Below are 17160 nucleotides of genomic sequence, written 5' to 3' on the forward strand. Positions count from 1 at the left end.
AGCTGTCACCAACCTACCAGCAGAGGAAGGTGTTATAAAAAAAAAAAAAAAAAAGGTGTTGGAAAACTGGAAATGCATTGGAAGCTGCAAATAACATGAACATATTGTGCCTGTGGAACTTACTTTTCCCAAAGCCTAAGAAGGAAGGGCAGGTTCATAGATTTCAGAGCAGATTCTGATCTCAGTACAGACAGGTAGTAGAAGGTATTCTGGAAGTTGTATTAAAACATGTGTTATACAAAGGTTTTTATACAAAGCAAAGTTACTGACTCAGTATTGTATATATGTGGTTAGGAAATTTCCATCTCTATTCAAGGGCAAATGTGTCTGTTATTCACTCCCGAGTGTTAAATGTGTCTATACTTTGGTTAGCAGGACTGAAAGGTCCTGGCACCTGTGTGACCAGTTAATCTTTCTGGTTCACTGAATATGTCAAGCTACTGATCCTACAAGTTACACTTCTACTCTCCAGATTGTTTTTGTAGCCCTTCTGTGAACTCTGACTTCTCACATCTATTATTGAAGCAGGTGAAATAATATTCTAGTAATGGGGATTTTTTTAAAGTTAGGGAAGGTCATTTTTCTACTTTCGTTTTTCTTTGATTTTACTATTACAGTAGAATCCCTGGCCACAGGATAATCTTGGTAATTTCTGTGTAGTGATCTATGACAAATCCTGAATTTGCTTCTAATTTTGCCTTTCTAGCATTGAGTATTTCTGGCATGATTTTTGTCTCCATTTGTACTCCTTTGCATTAGCTGTGTTAAAATGAATGAGTTTTCTGATATTAAACTATCATTAAGTAAAAACCACAGAATCAAGAAACCTACTTGAATTGGGAATCAGATTTCTGAAATAAAAATGCAGGCAAATCAGCTTCTGCAGTATTTGGCAGTGTAATTATGAGGACTCATTTGGGGGGCTCTTTAAGTGCAGGTTTCAATCTCAGTGTTGGAGTAGCTTCTTAAAATTTATCTGAAAACCACAAGACTGCTCTGAACATTGAAGCCCATGTTTTTCACTGAACTGTAAATAATCGTTTCTGGGGCTAATAGACACAGGCAGTGGGAAGGAGAAGTGTCTCCACTGCCACAACCACCATTGATGCTCCTCTGATAAGAAACAATGGAAAAATATATGATGAGCTTGCAGAATCTGAACTTGCACTCGGTGTCTGAAGAAATGTGAAAGACACTGATGAAATTCCTGTTTTGTCATTTGTATGCAAATTTTGTGATACATTTGTGAAGCTCTTAGAGTTTCAGCAGAAAAGCTTAAGGTGTCTGTGGTTTAAGGTACTTATTTAGAGACTTTCTTTGTGTTTTGTGAACAGTGTGACATTTTATGTTTTCTGTTATCACTTTCCCTAATTGTTCATGAGTTTATGCACTGAACACTTCCAGAAATGCTGTATGAGAAACGTATGAAACTAGTAGATAAGCCTCTGAGTCAAAGAAGTGAAAGCACAGTAATTTTGTTGTTGAGTTCATAAGTAGGTTTGAAACTGCTAGCTTTTAGTGAAATCTTTTGATGCTAGAAATGGCAGTTCTGTTGGTTTTTTTCAAACTGTTTAACAGGAAAATTGAAGAAAGAAAGGATTGGAAGAGGTGAAGTTAAAAGGCTGGGAAGAAACCAGGGATCTTGTCAATAGGAGATATAAGTTAACCATTTGAAGAGGGTTTTTTATTTTTTATTTTTTTGATCATAGTTTTTATTTTTAGAATTTGATTCCTTATCGTTTTTAATTAAATTGGAATGAGCTGTTAGTTGGATATTTGATCTTTCCATCATAAATTAATAAATCGTGTTCGGGTTTAACATGAAAATTGTATCAATGGTGAGCACAGGCTGCAACTGTAGCTTCCAGTGAGGGGAAGAATAGCACAGTGTGCTGCCCTGTTCCTCCCTGTGCGTCATTCTCAGCTTCCTGCAGTGTCCAATCTCAGGGATACAATGCTTTTCCAGGTCAGGGAGGAGAGTCGAATGATTAGTTTTTCTAAAAGTTTGATACTTTTGGCCTTTTAAATCCTTTATAAAAAGCAGGCAAATAACCTCTCTGTATTTTAGCTTTTTAATTGGTTTTAAGGATAGCTTTTCTTCCCTTTTGTTTGTAAGGATTGAATTATGAGTTCTGACCCCATATATACTGAAACTTCCGCAGAATTTTGCAGCTGTCTTTAACAAATATCCCAGCTGAATCTGCCCACCTAAATTCTGGCATAAACCTTAAGTAGGTTTTTGCTAAGTAGAATCATAGAACATAAAACAGCCCAGGTTAAAAGGGATCTCAAAAGGTCATCTGAGCCAACCTGCTGTGTGAAAGGGAGCCTGGATGGGAATATCCAACACCCTGCCCAGTTGTGTCTTGAATACCTCCAGCTGATGGGGATTCCACCATTTTCCTGGTGAGAATGTTCTAGTGATTGTTCTCAGTGTAAAAAATATCTTTCCTATATCAAGATGAAACTTTTTCTGGTGCAAATTGCACCTGTTACTCTGTGTCCTCTCTGTGTGGCTCCTTGTGAAGAGAGAGCCTCCATCTGTTTGCAGCCAGCCTTTAAATTCCTGAAAAGTGTGATGATGTCTCCCCAAGCATTCTCTTCTTCAGGTGGAAAGGACAGGACCTAACAACTCCTTTAGGCTTTCCTCATAGAGTAGGTTCTGCGGTTATTGGTCATCTTCATGGCTTTCATTTTGACCCTCTCCAGTCTGTCTGTTCCTTTTCTTGAACTGTGGAGAGCACAGCTGGACACAGGAGTGCTCCAGGTGTGACCTACAAGCTCTTTGGTAGTTTGGGATGGTCACATCTCTCATCTCTGCTGGTGGTGCCCCTGTGGGTGCAGCCCAGCATCTGATTTGCTTTCATTGCTGCTTCAGCTTCACTGCTGAGCCCTGACAACTCCTGTTCTGCATCAGGACTCCCAGGTCCCCCTCAGCACAGGATCCCAGCCTGTGCCAGGCTCTTTCCAGGCTCTTTGGTGTCATCACTGCTGCAGGACCTTGCACCTGTCTCTGTTAAACTCTGCACTCGTCCTACCAGCTCAGTGTTCCAGCCTGTCCTGGTCTGTGAGATGGCTTTCCCTGCTGACACCTCCACCTCACCAGCCAGTCTGGTGTCACCAGCAAACCTGGTGATGCTGCTCTCAGGCCCCTCATCCAGATTATTTGTGGTGATGTTGGAAAGTGTGGGTGCCACCACCATTTTCTGGGTAGCCTCACTTGTGACAGGCTGCCAGCCTGAGTTAAAACTGTCGGGCAGCCCCTCCTGAGTGCCCCCCGTGGGCCCTTTCCTGCCCGTTTTGCGGCCCCCAGCCCGTGTCTTGCTGGTTTGTCCTGGAGAAGGCTGTGGGAAACAGTGTCAAACGCTTGGCTGAAGTTTGTTAAACAGTATCTGCTGCTCTCCCCTTGTTGACTGAAACTGGTATTTTGTTGCAGGTTTGTCTGGCATGATTTGCCTGTCCTAAACTGATCTGGCTTTTCCCAACCACCTGCTTCATTTGGCTTTGGTAAAGCTAGACAGCAATTACAGGTTTTACAATTACGGGTTTTACAACCTGGTGCACTTATCGTGGGGGCTCCTTAAATGTTCTCTTAACACAGCAGCTAAGCCTGGCTTTTTATGTACCCTTGAGATCACTCAATTCCCATTGTGAGTGGTCTCTGATTTCAGTGTTAGAGAAGGTGAAACTAGGAAATAATTGTTTACAGTCTGTGAATTTCAAATCAAATCTGTCTATTTTTGTTTCCTTGTTCTCTAACACAATTTGCTTCTTGAACTACTCATAGTTACTAAAGCATGATATTACAAATATAAAATGCAATACTTTTGGCTATATAAACTTATTGTTGGATTTCTCTAAATTTTAGAGTCCCATATTTAACTTGTTAAAAAGCAAAATGATGGTGCCTGCATTCATTAAAAGAGAAATAACTGTTCTTGTTCGTGAAATAGTCTCTTCCTGTTTGAAAACAAAGAACAGAGGAAATTCTGAAGATGCATAAGCTTGGGAACATTTTCTAAAAAATAATATAGTTGTTCATGAAATTGAGTACACTGTCTAGTGAGTAGTACAGTCATGATTTGCTTTCTTTGTTCTTTGACTTCCTAAGATAATGCCAACTTTTCCTTTTAAAAGTTCAGTTGGAAACATTTGAAATGGCAAGAACAAATCCAGTGTCATTGGTGCCAAAATGTGGTCACTGAACATTGTGGAAATTGTAGTGCAAATCATAAATAATTTCCCTCTTATAAAGTTACATTAATTTTTAAGGAGAAAGTTTGGCAAATGTTATTCTAAAGTAAAGGAAATCAGAAAAAAATATAGAATATATCAGAATATTGAGTGAACTGGCAGTGCAATCTTACAAGTTTTTTTGCAGATGCCAAGTGATAAGGAAACTTTTTTTTTTTTTTCTGCAGATAGATGTTCTGCTTCCATGCTTCCTTGGTCATCGTCCCACCAACTTAAGTTTCACTGTAACTCTATTTGCAGTGGCTCATTTATCTCTCAGGTTTCTTCTTCCCCACCCCATTGCTGCCTGACCCATTCCCTTTCTCTTCCTCCCTGCTGTCACCTCATGACTTCCCCATGAAGCAATTTCAGCTCTGTAGCTTTCTGCACTCCCTCGACTCTTTCCTGGGCTGTAAAATGACTCTTAAGCATTTTTTTTCCTTGTCCTATTGTGTTTGCATCCAAAACAGAGCTTGGTTCCCTCCCTCTATCTGCACACTCCCTGACCTGTCACTTGCATGAGTTCTTAAAGTAACTTTTTCTCCTCAAAGGCTGCTGATTGCACAACAGGAAAGAAAATTACTTGTTTTGGTTTTCTACCCCCTCGTCCTTTCCCCAGTAACTTGTCAAATCTGTTTTCACCTCTGGTAGACATTGTGGCATAGTTCTGGTGTGAGTGGAGACAGTTCTTTCAAAAAACAATCAGAAAAAACCGAATACAAACCAAATTACAATACCATTGTCAGGTCTCAAAAGCAACATATTCTGGGACTGAGTGCCCCTGATTGTTGTTGCTGGTGACTGGGAGTGAATGAGCAGCTGGGAAGCGGCTGCTCATTTAATTTGCAGATTTGGCAGAAGGTCCCATACAGGTGTTCTGCTTGCATGTTGTTTTGTACAAAGTGTAAGCTACCAGGAAGAGAGCAGGCTTGGTGGTTTGTGTGTTGGGTTTTTTTTTTGTTTTGTTTTGTTTTGTTTTGTTTTGTTTTGTTTTTTTTTGGTTTGTTTTTTTTTTTTCCCTGTCTGAAATAACTTGCTTTTGTTAAGTTTTGGTCAGATAATTCTCCTAACCTTTTGAATATTTTAGAAGTCTTATGTTTCCATCTCACCTTGTCGCAACCTTCTTCCTGCTTCTGAGAGTGTATTTTTATTCTGACTTGGCCTCAGCAGACATAAAGCTGTGTTACTGTGGAGAGCTGTGCTCAGTCCTTTGGTGGCAGGGAGCCTTTAGCTCAAATTCCATTGATTGCAGCCTTAGTAAAAAACAATTTCCTCAGGATGTGGAGCAGCAAAAAAGTCCACTACAACTTATTACAAAACAAAACAAATCTTTAAATGATTGCAAAACTTTTTTTTTTTTTTTCAAGAAGTGTAGTTAGCTGGTCCCTGCTAGTGTACAGACTGTGAGGCATTTCAAATCCCCCTGGTGTTCACATAATATTCATTAGGATGGTTTGGTTAGAAACACTGGACCTATAAGCTATGAAGGATGTAAATACCTACATCTGTCCCAAATTACATGTATCAAAATAAGTTTAGTATTAAAGTTTTAAGTAAAGTTTTTATCTGCAATAAGATCCCAACAAATCAATTTTGGGGTTTTTAATTATATAATTTTTCAAAATTAAGGGTGAGGTTTTTATGTATCCTTAACTTATTGTAGATTCTTATTGAATATTATTCTGTCTTATCTGTTTGGATTTCTTTGACTATATGTGCATCATCCAAGTACTGAGGAATGCAAGTTGCTTAAAAAAAATATTTTTCTTCTTTGTGGATGCTAATGTGAAAAATTTTATAGTCTCTCTGTTTTTAAAATTTTATTTCTTCATTTAAAGTAAATTTTGTAGCATAACCCTGTAACATTCCTCTTAATGAATGAATTCTTTAATGAAACTGTTGGGTTAGAGAATGGGGAGGAAGAGGATTTTGAATAATAAAAGTAACCTGAAATACTAATACCAATTTTGGAATGATTTTTGTAAAGAGTGCTCAGTACCTGTAAATGAGCTATAAATTTTACAAATCTGATTTCTTGAAAGTAATTGACAAGCAGCCTGTTACCCCGCAATAAACACGTTGTGCTGTGAGTTGGCTGCTGGCTGTCCTGTGATGTGCTGGGCCACTGACCACCACAGTGTCTGTGTGTACCTAAATATTAAAAGAATGGATGTAATTGCTTGTTACTATAAGGTGCTGTTTGGATTTTATCACAGCTGTTTATTTTCCTTTGCTCCCCATAGTAATGGATGCTGTTCCCTCTGTCTGTCTGTATTTGACAGTGACTGCTTCTGGCAGAAGGTTTTCTGTGCACTTACATTTTCCAGCCCTGGCTTTTTCAGTTAAGGGTGTGGCTTTTTCTGACACAGTTGTGTTGGAACTGGCTCTTGCCTAGAAACACTTATCGTGGCAGCAAGTCCTCTGGCTTTACAGCTTATCTTACTAGGGGGCTGTACTGCACTGCATCAGACAGAAACTGTCTGCACTGAAGTGTTGTGGGTGTGAAGACAGTCTTAACTTTTTTTCTAATAGGTGTTTTTACTGCCTGGGCAGACTGTTGTGATTTTCAGTGTGACCTTCTAGTTTATAGAATCATTGGCTGTTCCCCGTGGGGTGTTCAGATTACTTTCATTTATTTATTGGTATTCATATTACTGAAGCTCTTACTGGGGAGTTCATCATGCCTTACTCCCAAAGGGTTTTCAAGGAAACTCATAAATAAATTTCAGTGGCTTTGCAAAGCGTTGTCAAGCATGTCTGCTTCTAGTTTGAAAGTTGATCCCTTTAACATCAGCAGCTGACAGCCATTAAAACAATTACTATTGCAGTTGTGTTAAAACAATAATTTTTTTTTATTAGACCTTGCAGGGGAGATGCCGTTAATTTTGGGTGTCTGCAAAACTGAGCTATGAAACAGATATTTAACCTTAGATATAAAATCATCACTGAATGTTAATCCTTGATTTTCATGTGAAATTATTGCCACTTCATAGTGAGGAAGTCATAGCTTCCCAAGACCTTCTTGAATGCCATTGTGTACTTGTTTGGAGAAGTAATGCAACTTTGGCAAGACACTGTGATCCCATTTGAATGTTGCTCTTGTGGGCTGTTAGGGACCAGCTTCTCTCCAGTGTGAGTAGGAAACAGTGAAGTAATTATGTGTCACTCATTTGGAAAGAGGTTGTGGTACTCTGAAAGTAAGGTGGAATTAATGTAAATAATTAAATGCTAAATTACATTTGCAGATGTGTGTACAGTTTAATTTAAATAAGATTGTGCATACACAAACAACATGACACTTAGCCTGAACATCAAATGCCTGAGCAGGCAGGGGCAGGCTGTTCTCTGCTGGTGGTAAGCTCAAACTTCCTGGTTTTCCTGTGCTTTTCTTTTCAGAAAAGACATTTGTGAGAGTGCAGTATAAAGTGAACTACTGGAGTGGTTCCAGTTGTCTTCACTTGCCATTGTGCTGTTTCTAAACTCCCTGATTTTTTTTTTTTTTTTTTTTTTTTTTTTTTTTTTTTTTTTTTTTTTTTTTTTGATAAGGAGGAGCCAGTGAAGTTCTGACTTTGGTTGGGCCAGGTGAGCTGTTACTGTAGGAGAATAAGGCACATTTGGGTCTGCAAATTGTTGTTTTTCAGCAAAGCCCTGGGTGTATGGCTGACAGACCTAGGAGGTTGGAAAAAGTGTTAGTAGGCCTTCAAAAGCATTTTCAAGGAAAGAAGTGGCAGATGGTGCAGGCTGGAGGTTGTGAGGAGGAAGAGAGTCTTAGGAGTCTCTTTAGGCATCTGAAACTGCCAAAGGAGAGGTGTCTATTTGCTGTAATTTCACTTGCTTGAATTTCCTAGGTCTAATGCCTTAAAAGTTTTTCCTTGTGGATAAAAGCATTATTTCTCCTTGCTGTACCCTGTATTTCTCCGTGGGTGAAGGAAAGTGAGCAATTTAAGGAATAAAGATGTGCATATGAGCTTTAGAGAAGAAAATAATCAACCATGATGTTTAAAGTCTAAACTTTAAAATGAAATATTTTAAACACTGCAGAGGTGTCTTTGTGTGTTTATTTAGAAACTCAGTGGGTGGAAATCATTGAGTGTTTAAGTGCTAACATAGATTTTCATAATAATATCCTGTTCTGCAGAGTCAAGGAAAATACTTTATTTTGCTCCTTGTGTTCAGCTGTCTCAGTTCAGTGATTTTATCATTCTGATATAAGAAACAAGTCGAATTTTGAAACTTCTTTCCTAACGTAAGAATTAAAGAGGATGATTTCTGTTAATTCTGGAGTCTTGAAGTAGATAATTTTCGTCATTGCAATGATTTTGTTTAACATAATCTGCATCTCAAAATTTATGTAAACTTGCCTTTGCTGTGTGCATCCACATCTGAAGTGGTTTTAGCTAATAAGCATGCAAATAAATTACTAAGCAAATTAGATACAGTTTAAGATAAGTCCCTAACAAAAATCTAAAAATGGCAAGAGAATAGAGACATATATAAAACCTGTCTAGTTTTACATGTAGATGATAATGATTACTTACATGAAGCCTTTTCTATATCATCTTTTCTTAGTGGTAATTTGATATATCAGGTGACCAGAATTGGAGGCATAAATCTCAAAGTGTTGCGAGGGTGGCTTTATTGAACTATCTTTTTGTCAGTGGAAGGCTTCAAAATTCTTCTGAGAAGGATTTTGGAATGAGGGTTGTAAAACTGTGCCCAAAAAACTGGGATAATGTTACACAAAGGAATTGTGAGTGGAAGAAGGAGGTGTGTATGAGCAATACTGGCTGAGCTTTCAGCCTTTCTGGTAGATACAGGCAGTTGCTGATTGCAACATGTAAAACTGAAAGGAGCCCTGGCCAGGGAGTGGGGGCTGTGTGTGTCTGTGCTTTCCAGATTCCAAAAACCACATGCTAATGTAGTGATGTGCATATTATTGAATGGACCTAAAATAAATGTGAAAAGAACACTTTGGGTTGCAAAATCAAGATTTCTGAGTGTATCCAGGAATGTGTTGGCAGTCCAAGCATGTTTTGGTGGAGCTGATACTTCATATTAATGAACATATAAAATATACTAATTGCAGTAATGATTTAATTTCTGATTTATGCAATGTTCTTTTTATTATGTCTGCTTTAACTTTTAAAGAAAAAACTAAAAGGCAAAAGCCCCAAACCAACGAGTTAAGACCTCGTGTCTGTCTGGAACTTCTGTCATTGTCTCTTGAGAAGGTTTGAAGGACGACTTTGATGCTTCTGAAAACCAATCTGACCAGACAGCTTAAGGAATTTTTTTCCGCCAGTTTAGATGGGAGCTCTTGTATTAGTTTTGTGCTGCATGAATTTGTATAGCATATTTGACTTCTCATATATGTTAGCCTATTTTTCTGATCTTGTATATTAAAATCCTTTTTCCTGCTCTAGAATGTTGCTATCTAGTTGCACAAACATGGATTCTCATTTGGGAAGACATGCTCATTTTAGATGGATTCGAAGGTAGAAACACATGAATTTCATAGTTATTTCTTTGCTTGATTTATTTATTCCTTTTCTCTGTCCTTCTTCATAGGTTCCTTAAAACTGTGCTATGAATGGTGATTCTGGTGTGGGGGTGGTGACTTCACCACCTCCAACAACAGCCCCTCATAAAGAGAGGTATTTTGATCGAGTTGATGAAAATAACCCAGAATATTTGAGAGAGAGAAATATGGCACCTGACCTTCGCCAGGATTTTAACATGATGGAACAGAAGAAGAGAGTCTCCATGATTCTTCAAAGCCCAGTAAGAAAATAAATGCTTCATCTTTAAAGTGACAAATTTAATATCATTTTTTTCACTATGAGTGTGGAATTGGAGAATTTTGTGGTATCTTAGATACAGTTGATCTTTTTTCTTATTGGCCTTTCCTGATTTTTTTCTCATTCTATCTGTTTGAATTTTGATGGTCTACTCACAAAGCTCTACAGAGTAGCTTTCAGAATTTACATGATGATTATAATCATATGCAGATGATTCTCTGTATAATCATCAACTTTTTTTCCATCTAATCCTTTTGAAACATTTTTTTTCACTCATTTCACGTATTTATTTAAATGTAACTATCTTAAGAGTAGCTTATACAAGGCAGGTCTGTCCTGTACTCAGTTTTTCTTTTGGGATTTGGGCATATGAAATATTTTGATAATCTCTTTCTGAAAAGGTTCACAGTAATGAAATATGAATGATTGACATCTAATGTTGAAGATGTTCCTGTGGGGAAATAGTACACAAACAGACTTTACCTCATGACATTCATTCCTTTTGTAATAACTAGTGAGTGTCTTTAGATACAAAACATTCCATGACATAACTTCACTTGGAATAGGGATGTGGTGGTACATTCACATTTCCTATTAAGTCAACCCATTGATTTATGAAAATAATAATAAATCACTTAATAAAAAAGTGATGACTTAATGACTGCAGTACTTCTCTTTCAGCACAAATTCCAGTGTTCTTGTAAAAGGCAGGAGCTATCAAAACTCTTGTTTTCTTCTTTCCAGATTAAAATATATTTTAAAACAAAAGAAAAACCATGGAAAAATATAAACAACCCCTTGTCTAAACAGGTTTTAAAAATTTCACATTCATTGTTTTCTGTGTTCCTGGATGCTTTTTTGGCTTTCAGTTCCCTGTGAGCCAGAATGACAAATTTTCTTTTCTGGTTCTGCTACTTTTCCTTTCACATTTTGTGTTCAAGTCAGTTGTACATTCTCCTCCTTCCAGAAATTCATGCTAGTGAGGCTCAAAGACTTCTGGTGTTACTTGAAAAGAGTGTGCTGGAATTTCCATGAAAAGCCCCCCAAGTGACTCAGATCATTGATGCTGCAGAGAGCAGTGTTTTGAAGTTCCAGTATGCACCCAGTAGTTCTGCCTTGAGGTGTTTTTCAGAAGAGGTTTAGGATGGTTCCATCAAAGTGCAAGAAGGAAGCTGTGTATGAAAGGCTGAGGTTCATGTAAACATGCATTACAACATGCAATGTCTTGTTGCTAGGCCTTCTGTGAAGAACTGGAATCCATGATCCAGGAGCAGTTCAAGAAGGGGAAGAACCCGACAGGTTTATTGGCTTTACAGCAGATTGCAGATTTCATGACGACGCACGTACCAAATGTCTACCCTGCAGCACCTCAAGGCGGAATGGCGGCATTAAACATGAGTGAGTGCACCTTCAGTCATCAGAGCTGAATTCCCTTTTTCTTTTCTTGAAAGGCTTAAAATGAAGGCAGTGTGAATGAAATAAAGAGTACCGTGAAGTTCAAATGCTATCCTGTTCTGCTCACACAAACACTGAATACATCAAATGAATTGATTAGTTTCTAAATGCCACAGTGGTATGCAATGTGATTCATGCAGATAGTTTATATCAAATGTTATTTCAAGGATGGTATCTAAATTAAATAAGCCTGATAAGTCAGTGCTATTAAAATTTTTTAAATATTTAAATACTGCTAATTACGACATGGTTTGTCTTCAGGAAAATCAAACACTCATTAGTAGTCTGGTAACAGTGAAGGTCTTTAGAATCTAATTATTTTTGCTATTGAAATACTGTTTGCAGCTTTCTTCTGTGAAGTGAAGCTTTAGACAAGAAACATCAGCAAGCAAAATAAAGCAGGAAAAAAAGAGAATGTGTGAATGCATGTACACACAGGTTTTGTGTTAAGATAAAATAAATCCTTGCCTGAGCTCAAAAATAAATCTGTGGTTCTGACTGTAGCATGGCCTGGTTCTACTTTTTCACAGTTACTTCTAACCACATTTCTAATTGCACTGTAATTAGAATTACAGTATTTGTATTATTTACCATAATCTTCCTCTCTGTAGCTTGTACTTAATTTTTCTTAATAAATGAACCTGTGTGCATCTTTTTATGTGTGTAATTCACCTTGTCAGGAGTATGTGTGTCACAAAAAGTGGAACATTTGGGATTACATTTTTCTTTTAACCATGATGATGTATTTTACAAACAATTGTTAGTTTGAGAGAGGAAAAGAGTAGTTTGCTTAGGAATGCACTGCCATGTTAGCACTAATTTATAATAGGGAAGGAAATGAATGCTGAATCTCCTAAAGCTGAATAACCTCTCTCAAGATTGTCATTATATTTGTGCAATATAAATTATTTCATTATAGGAATTAAAATTTGCTGTCCATTTCTTAAGTTGTGTTCATATAAACTAGTGAGAACAACTGATATAATAGTGGTACATGTTGCTAGGTTTGAACTGATACTGAACTTGTGCTTTTTTTACCCCTTCTCTTCAGGTCTTGGCATGGTAACACCAGTGAATGATCTGAGAGGGTCGGACTCCATTGCTTATGAAAAAGGGGAGAAGTTGTTACGATGCAAATTGGCAGCTTTCTACAGATTAGCAGATCTCTTTGGCTGGTCTCAGCTTATTTACAATCATATAACAGTGAGTATTGAATCAACAGATAAGTGAACCAATTGTTTTAACATACAAGAGAATTGCTTCCCTCCCCTATCTGTCATTTTCTCTTTGTGTGTGAGAAGAGTGAAGTGGTATTGAAAGCAGTATAATAGTGAAGAGGTTTGTCATTGCATCTCAGCTTGGATATCAGCTACCACAGTCTGAATGGAGTCTTGAGAGAGTGTACATGGGAATTCTTAGAATGAAATAAAGATTGCTGAAAGACTCAGTCTTTTAGTGTCTCAAATGCTTTGAATAATTGTATTTATTATTCTACAAGGTTATTTCTTAGCTTTCTTGCTTTTTTTGCTAAGAACTAAAATACCTTCTTAGTCATTCAGTTGAATTTTATAATTCAGGTACCAGCCTTTCTGAAAAACAAGCCATAGTATTTCTGATCAGGACCGAGCTTCTCCGCTTAATGCAGCGTGACAACAATTTTCCTTGTGACTGAGTAATCCCTGGCATCCATAAAAATAATGACAAGGGGGTCAAATCAAGGAGGTTTTATACATCAGAAGAATGATCAACATGAGTCTCATGAGTGAAGCCACAGCTGTGGTGTGCAGCCCTGTCAATTGTTGTCCTAACAGAGCTGAATTGTTTTTTATTCTACATAGTAGAGATTGTCCTTTATGTATTTTCAGTTCTTCTAGTTGCATTTGGAATGAAATATGGTAATATTATTTTTACTGCTTTTTGAGAATTCAAGGCATATTGTATGTGAACAGATGAAGATGATAAATGATATGTGTAGGCATAGGATCAAGGCAGTATTGGTTAGATCATTTGGTTCTTTTTGTAAGGGAACATATCCAACATAATGGTTCTTGTAAACAACTCTGTGCCTCCCCCAGAGTCTTCATACGTGACAGGAGAATTGATTTTGTAAAAGGGACATTAATGCAATGAGAAGATTACTAGGCAAGCAGATTTGGAGATGGATTTCTAGTGTAAAGTTCAGCCCTGGGAATGTTTGTACATTTAGGTATAAGATAAATGTGCATAAGAGCAGCATGTTAAGGGAAGGGGTTGAGGCAAGGGCATGTGATTGGGGTGGAATGCCTCAAGTTTGCTTTCTTTGGGGAGGAGTACAAGAAAGATTTCAGCTGAGGTGGAAGACAGTCAAAGCACTTGGAAAATGAGATTCTGAAAGTGTTCTAGTCCTTCTGAAATAGTGGAGGAACCTGGAAAGCTCTTGGTTTGTCAGCAGCAGTCCCAAGTCATAGTTCTTGTCTTTAACAAGCTCCTTCAGTGAACAACATTCTGAAAGATGACTGAAAGATATAATTTATCTTCAGAAGCTGATATAGAACAAGGTTGTTATGCTTATTAAGTAGTACCACAACCCTTTGGAATGTGATGAATGCTATAATTTCATGCAGTGCTGGTGTTTGACTCCAGGTTTGCACTTTTTTTATGAGTGGATGCTGTAATTACTGGGTGATTGCATTCAAGTTAAAAGCTTGTGCCAGTGCACTTGAGAAGTAAGAAGAAAGGTACAACAGCCTTCTGTGAGGGTCATAAGCCTGTGTGTTAGAGGAGAATGGCACATACTCTCATACCCTCACAATTTCCATCTGGGCATATCAGGGGATTGGGTGGAGTATTGTTGCTTTTTTTGGATCCTTATCAATCACTGACAGTTACTGTATGTGGAATTGCTCAGACTGGTGCAGTCCTGATGCAGAAGCAGAATTACAGAGCATCAAGAGCTTTCATGCCAAGTATGATAATGTTGAGTACACTTGGGTACCTCCAGGGTTTTCATGTCAAGTGCAATAATGTAGAGTAGACTTGGGTGCCTCCAGGGTCAGGCAGAAATTGAGATTACAGGTTTACAGAAGGTAGACATCATTCACCAGGTCTTGGTTTGCTTTGAGGGCATGAGCTGTTAATTGGATCTAATCCTAAAGCAAAGTGGTTTGTGAGTCTTGCTTCTTATTTGTCTCTGATTTGAGCTTTCTTATTAGCTTTTGGGATAATTTGAATAATATTTGTTCTTCATCGTGCATAAATAAGAGATTTTTCTTGATCATTTGCACTTCTGTAGTGGAGAGTTACTTTGGTGATTCATAAAAGTACAGATTAACTTCAAGTGACTGCTTCAGTTGAAGGCTCTTATGCTGTAGCATGTTCCCAGCTGGTTGTAAAGGAAACTAGGTCTGTGCTGGAAGCTTTTGCATGACTGCACTTATTAACTACTTATTAATTTTTTTTCCCCTGCAGGACTATAGCAAAGTATATGTGTATTTAATGTTGCAAGTAGTAGAAGACATGAGGCAGAAACAGCATAAAGTAGCTGCATCTCAGGGAAATTCAAAACTCATAAATAACTTTGAATTTAAAAAATTCAAACAACGAGAAACCCGAACCCACAATACAAACTATCCAAATACTGGATAGACTCATAGCATAGTAGGGAGTTATCTCATGTGTCCAGTAAAACTTAGGAAGCCTATTAATTCACCATCAAAAGATACCTTAATTACCTAGATGTCCTGTACTTTTCCTTCTACAGACTTCTAAGAGATGCATCCCAAGATGTGAAAGCTTTGAAGCCAAAATTATTTTTGTATTATAAACCCCTGATTGTCTGAATGAGATGAGAGAGAAAAAACATAAGTGAAGGTCAGGATTCTTGGTAGAAAATTTGCAAGTGTGCTGTACTGCTCACAGATGTCTCACAGGAACCAGCATCAGTGATGAAACCCTTCTCATCATCATGATGGTTTAGATCTGTGGTCCAATTTTTGCATTTTATTTTATACCTTATGTCTTATTAGGGTAGAAATATAGTTGGAGTGTAGACTCATTCCACTGAAAGAATTAGCTTTTCTTCCCCATTTCTCTCAGTGTTGTTCATTTTATCTATCGTGGGTGAGTTGTTATTATAACAGAATATAAGGTTTTACTAAATTCCACCAATCTGGAGGACTCTGGGATGTTATTGCCATTTGTTTTTGTTCAACATGAGTTAATTAAGAGTGCTGTGCATTGATTATCTGTTGTAGCATACATGAAAGTCATATTGTCTGTTATAGGCATACTTGCCCATTCCATAATCAGGATGTAAAAGTAACTTAATGGTTTGGGATCTTATTGTATGCTTTAATAAAACCTTCTTAGTAACTTCTTAGTAACTCCTACTCTTGTTTTATCCTTAGGCCAGAGTAAATTCTGAGCAAGAGCATTTCCTTATTGTACCTTTTGGACTCCTGTATAGTGAAGTCACTGCATCTAGTCTGGTAAGCAATTGTTAATTTTCATAGCTGTAAAATATTCATACATGTGTATGTATATGAATATATATATGTCAATTTAAATTCCATCCTAGAGAATATTTTACTCTTGTGTAATATGTTTAGAACAATGTTATTAAACATGGCTGGTTTTTGTACTGCTGAGGTATCCGAGAGATTTCTTTGCCCATGTTCACCACCCCATGTCCTCCAGTTGATCTACCTGGAAAGAGGTGCCAGTTTGGACAGTGAATCACCTCATGCCCTTGAAAGCTGCTGGCTGTTGAGTCCAGCTTGTTGAGGGAAACTTTAGGCATTTCAACTGGTTGAAATGCCTAAATGATGACTACTGCTTTTAGTCTCAGTGGTAGATGGAATCAGATTAAATCAAACTTTTTTGAGTCTTGATTATGAAAATAATTCTTTTCATTCCCAGGTTAAAATCAATATTCAGGGAGATGTGGTGGATCGTGGAAGCACTAACCTGGGAGTAAACCAAGCTGGTTTTACATTGCACTCAGCAATTTATGCAGCTCGACCTGATGTCAAATGCATTGTCCATATCCACACACCGGCAGGAGCAGCGGTAAGCTCGCTTCTGGCTTTGTCCTCTTCCCCCACCCCTCCCAAAGGGAAAATAATTGTAGATTTGCTTCCTATTTGAAGGGCAGAGAGCCTTTTAGTCTGCCTTCAAGTATGGCTCTGTTTGAATCAGAACCCATCCTTACTGGGTTGTTACTTCTTTGGTCAAACAGTAAATTGAGTTCTGTCCCTGGAGAATGTGTATATCATACATGTGTGTCCTTTACCACAAAAGACCAGATCTTTTGACAGTGAGTCATAAAAGCTTTAGCATATTCTGTTGGTTTTGTAAAGCATAGTTTATCAAGGTTTTCTGAAATATTCTAAACTTTCCCAATATTTCTCTTTGGAAAAACTGATTACAAGTCAGTTCTGCCTCTTTGAAATGTTTTGAGAGCATGATTTTCAGTGTTCACATTCTGATGATTTTTTTTTTAATTAATTGATTGATCAGATTAATACAACCATTCTAAGGATAAATGACAAAATTCCTAAAATTGTGAATTACAGAGTAGCCTTTTAAAAAATATTCTTTAAGGTTACCTGCAGTGCTGCAGAATTATCTGTATCACCAAAGTTCTTTTTTTGCCATGGAGGCAGGAGGGGGAAATAACTGAATGGAGTGGAAGGAA

General features: G+C 37.6%; 1 protein-coding gene across 11 annotated transcripts in view; it reads left to right on the forward strand.

Annotated features, from left to right (window-relative positions):
• Positions 1-17160, forward strand: part of ADD1 (adducin 1) — a 60709-nt gene that overhangs the window by 21301 nt on the left and 22248 nt on the right. For all 11 annotated transcript variants that reach the window (XM_083861119.1, XM_083861127.1, XM_083861124.1 and 8 more), the window contains exons 2-6: positions 9802-10014; positions 11267-11429; positions 12538-12689; positions 15872-15952; positions 16383-16532. In XM_083861119.1, the coding sequence (XP_083717245.1) occupies positions 9820-10014; positions 11267-11429; positions 12538-12689; positions 15872-15952; positions 16383-16532 (741 nt within the window). In that variant the 5' untranslated portion in view covers positions 9802-9819. The remainder of the gene's footprint in view (positions 1-9801; positions 10015-11266; positions 11430-12537; positions 12690-15871; positions 15953-16382; positions 16533-17160) is intronic.

This window comes from Zosterops lateralis (genome assembly GCF_965231275.1).
Source record: "Zosterops lateralis genome assembly, chromosome: 5".
Classification (NCBI taxonomy): domain Eukaryota; kingdom Metazoa; phylum Chordata; class Aves; order Passeriformes; family Zosteropidae; genus Zosterops; species Zosterops lateralis.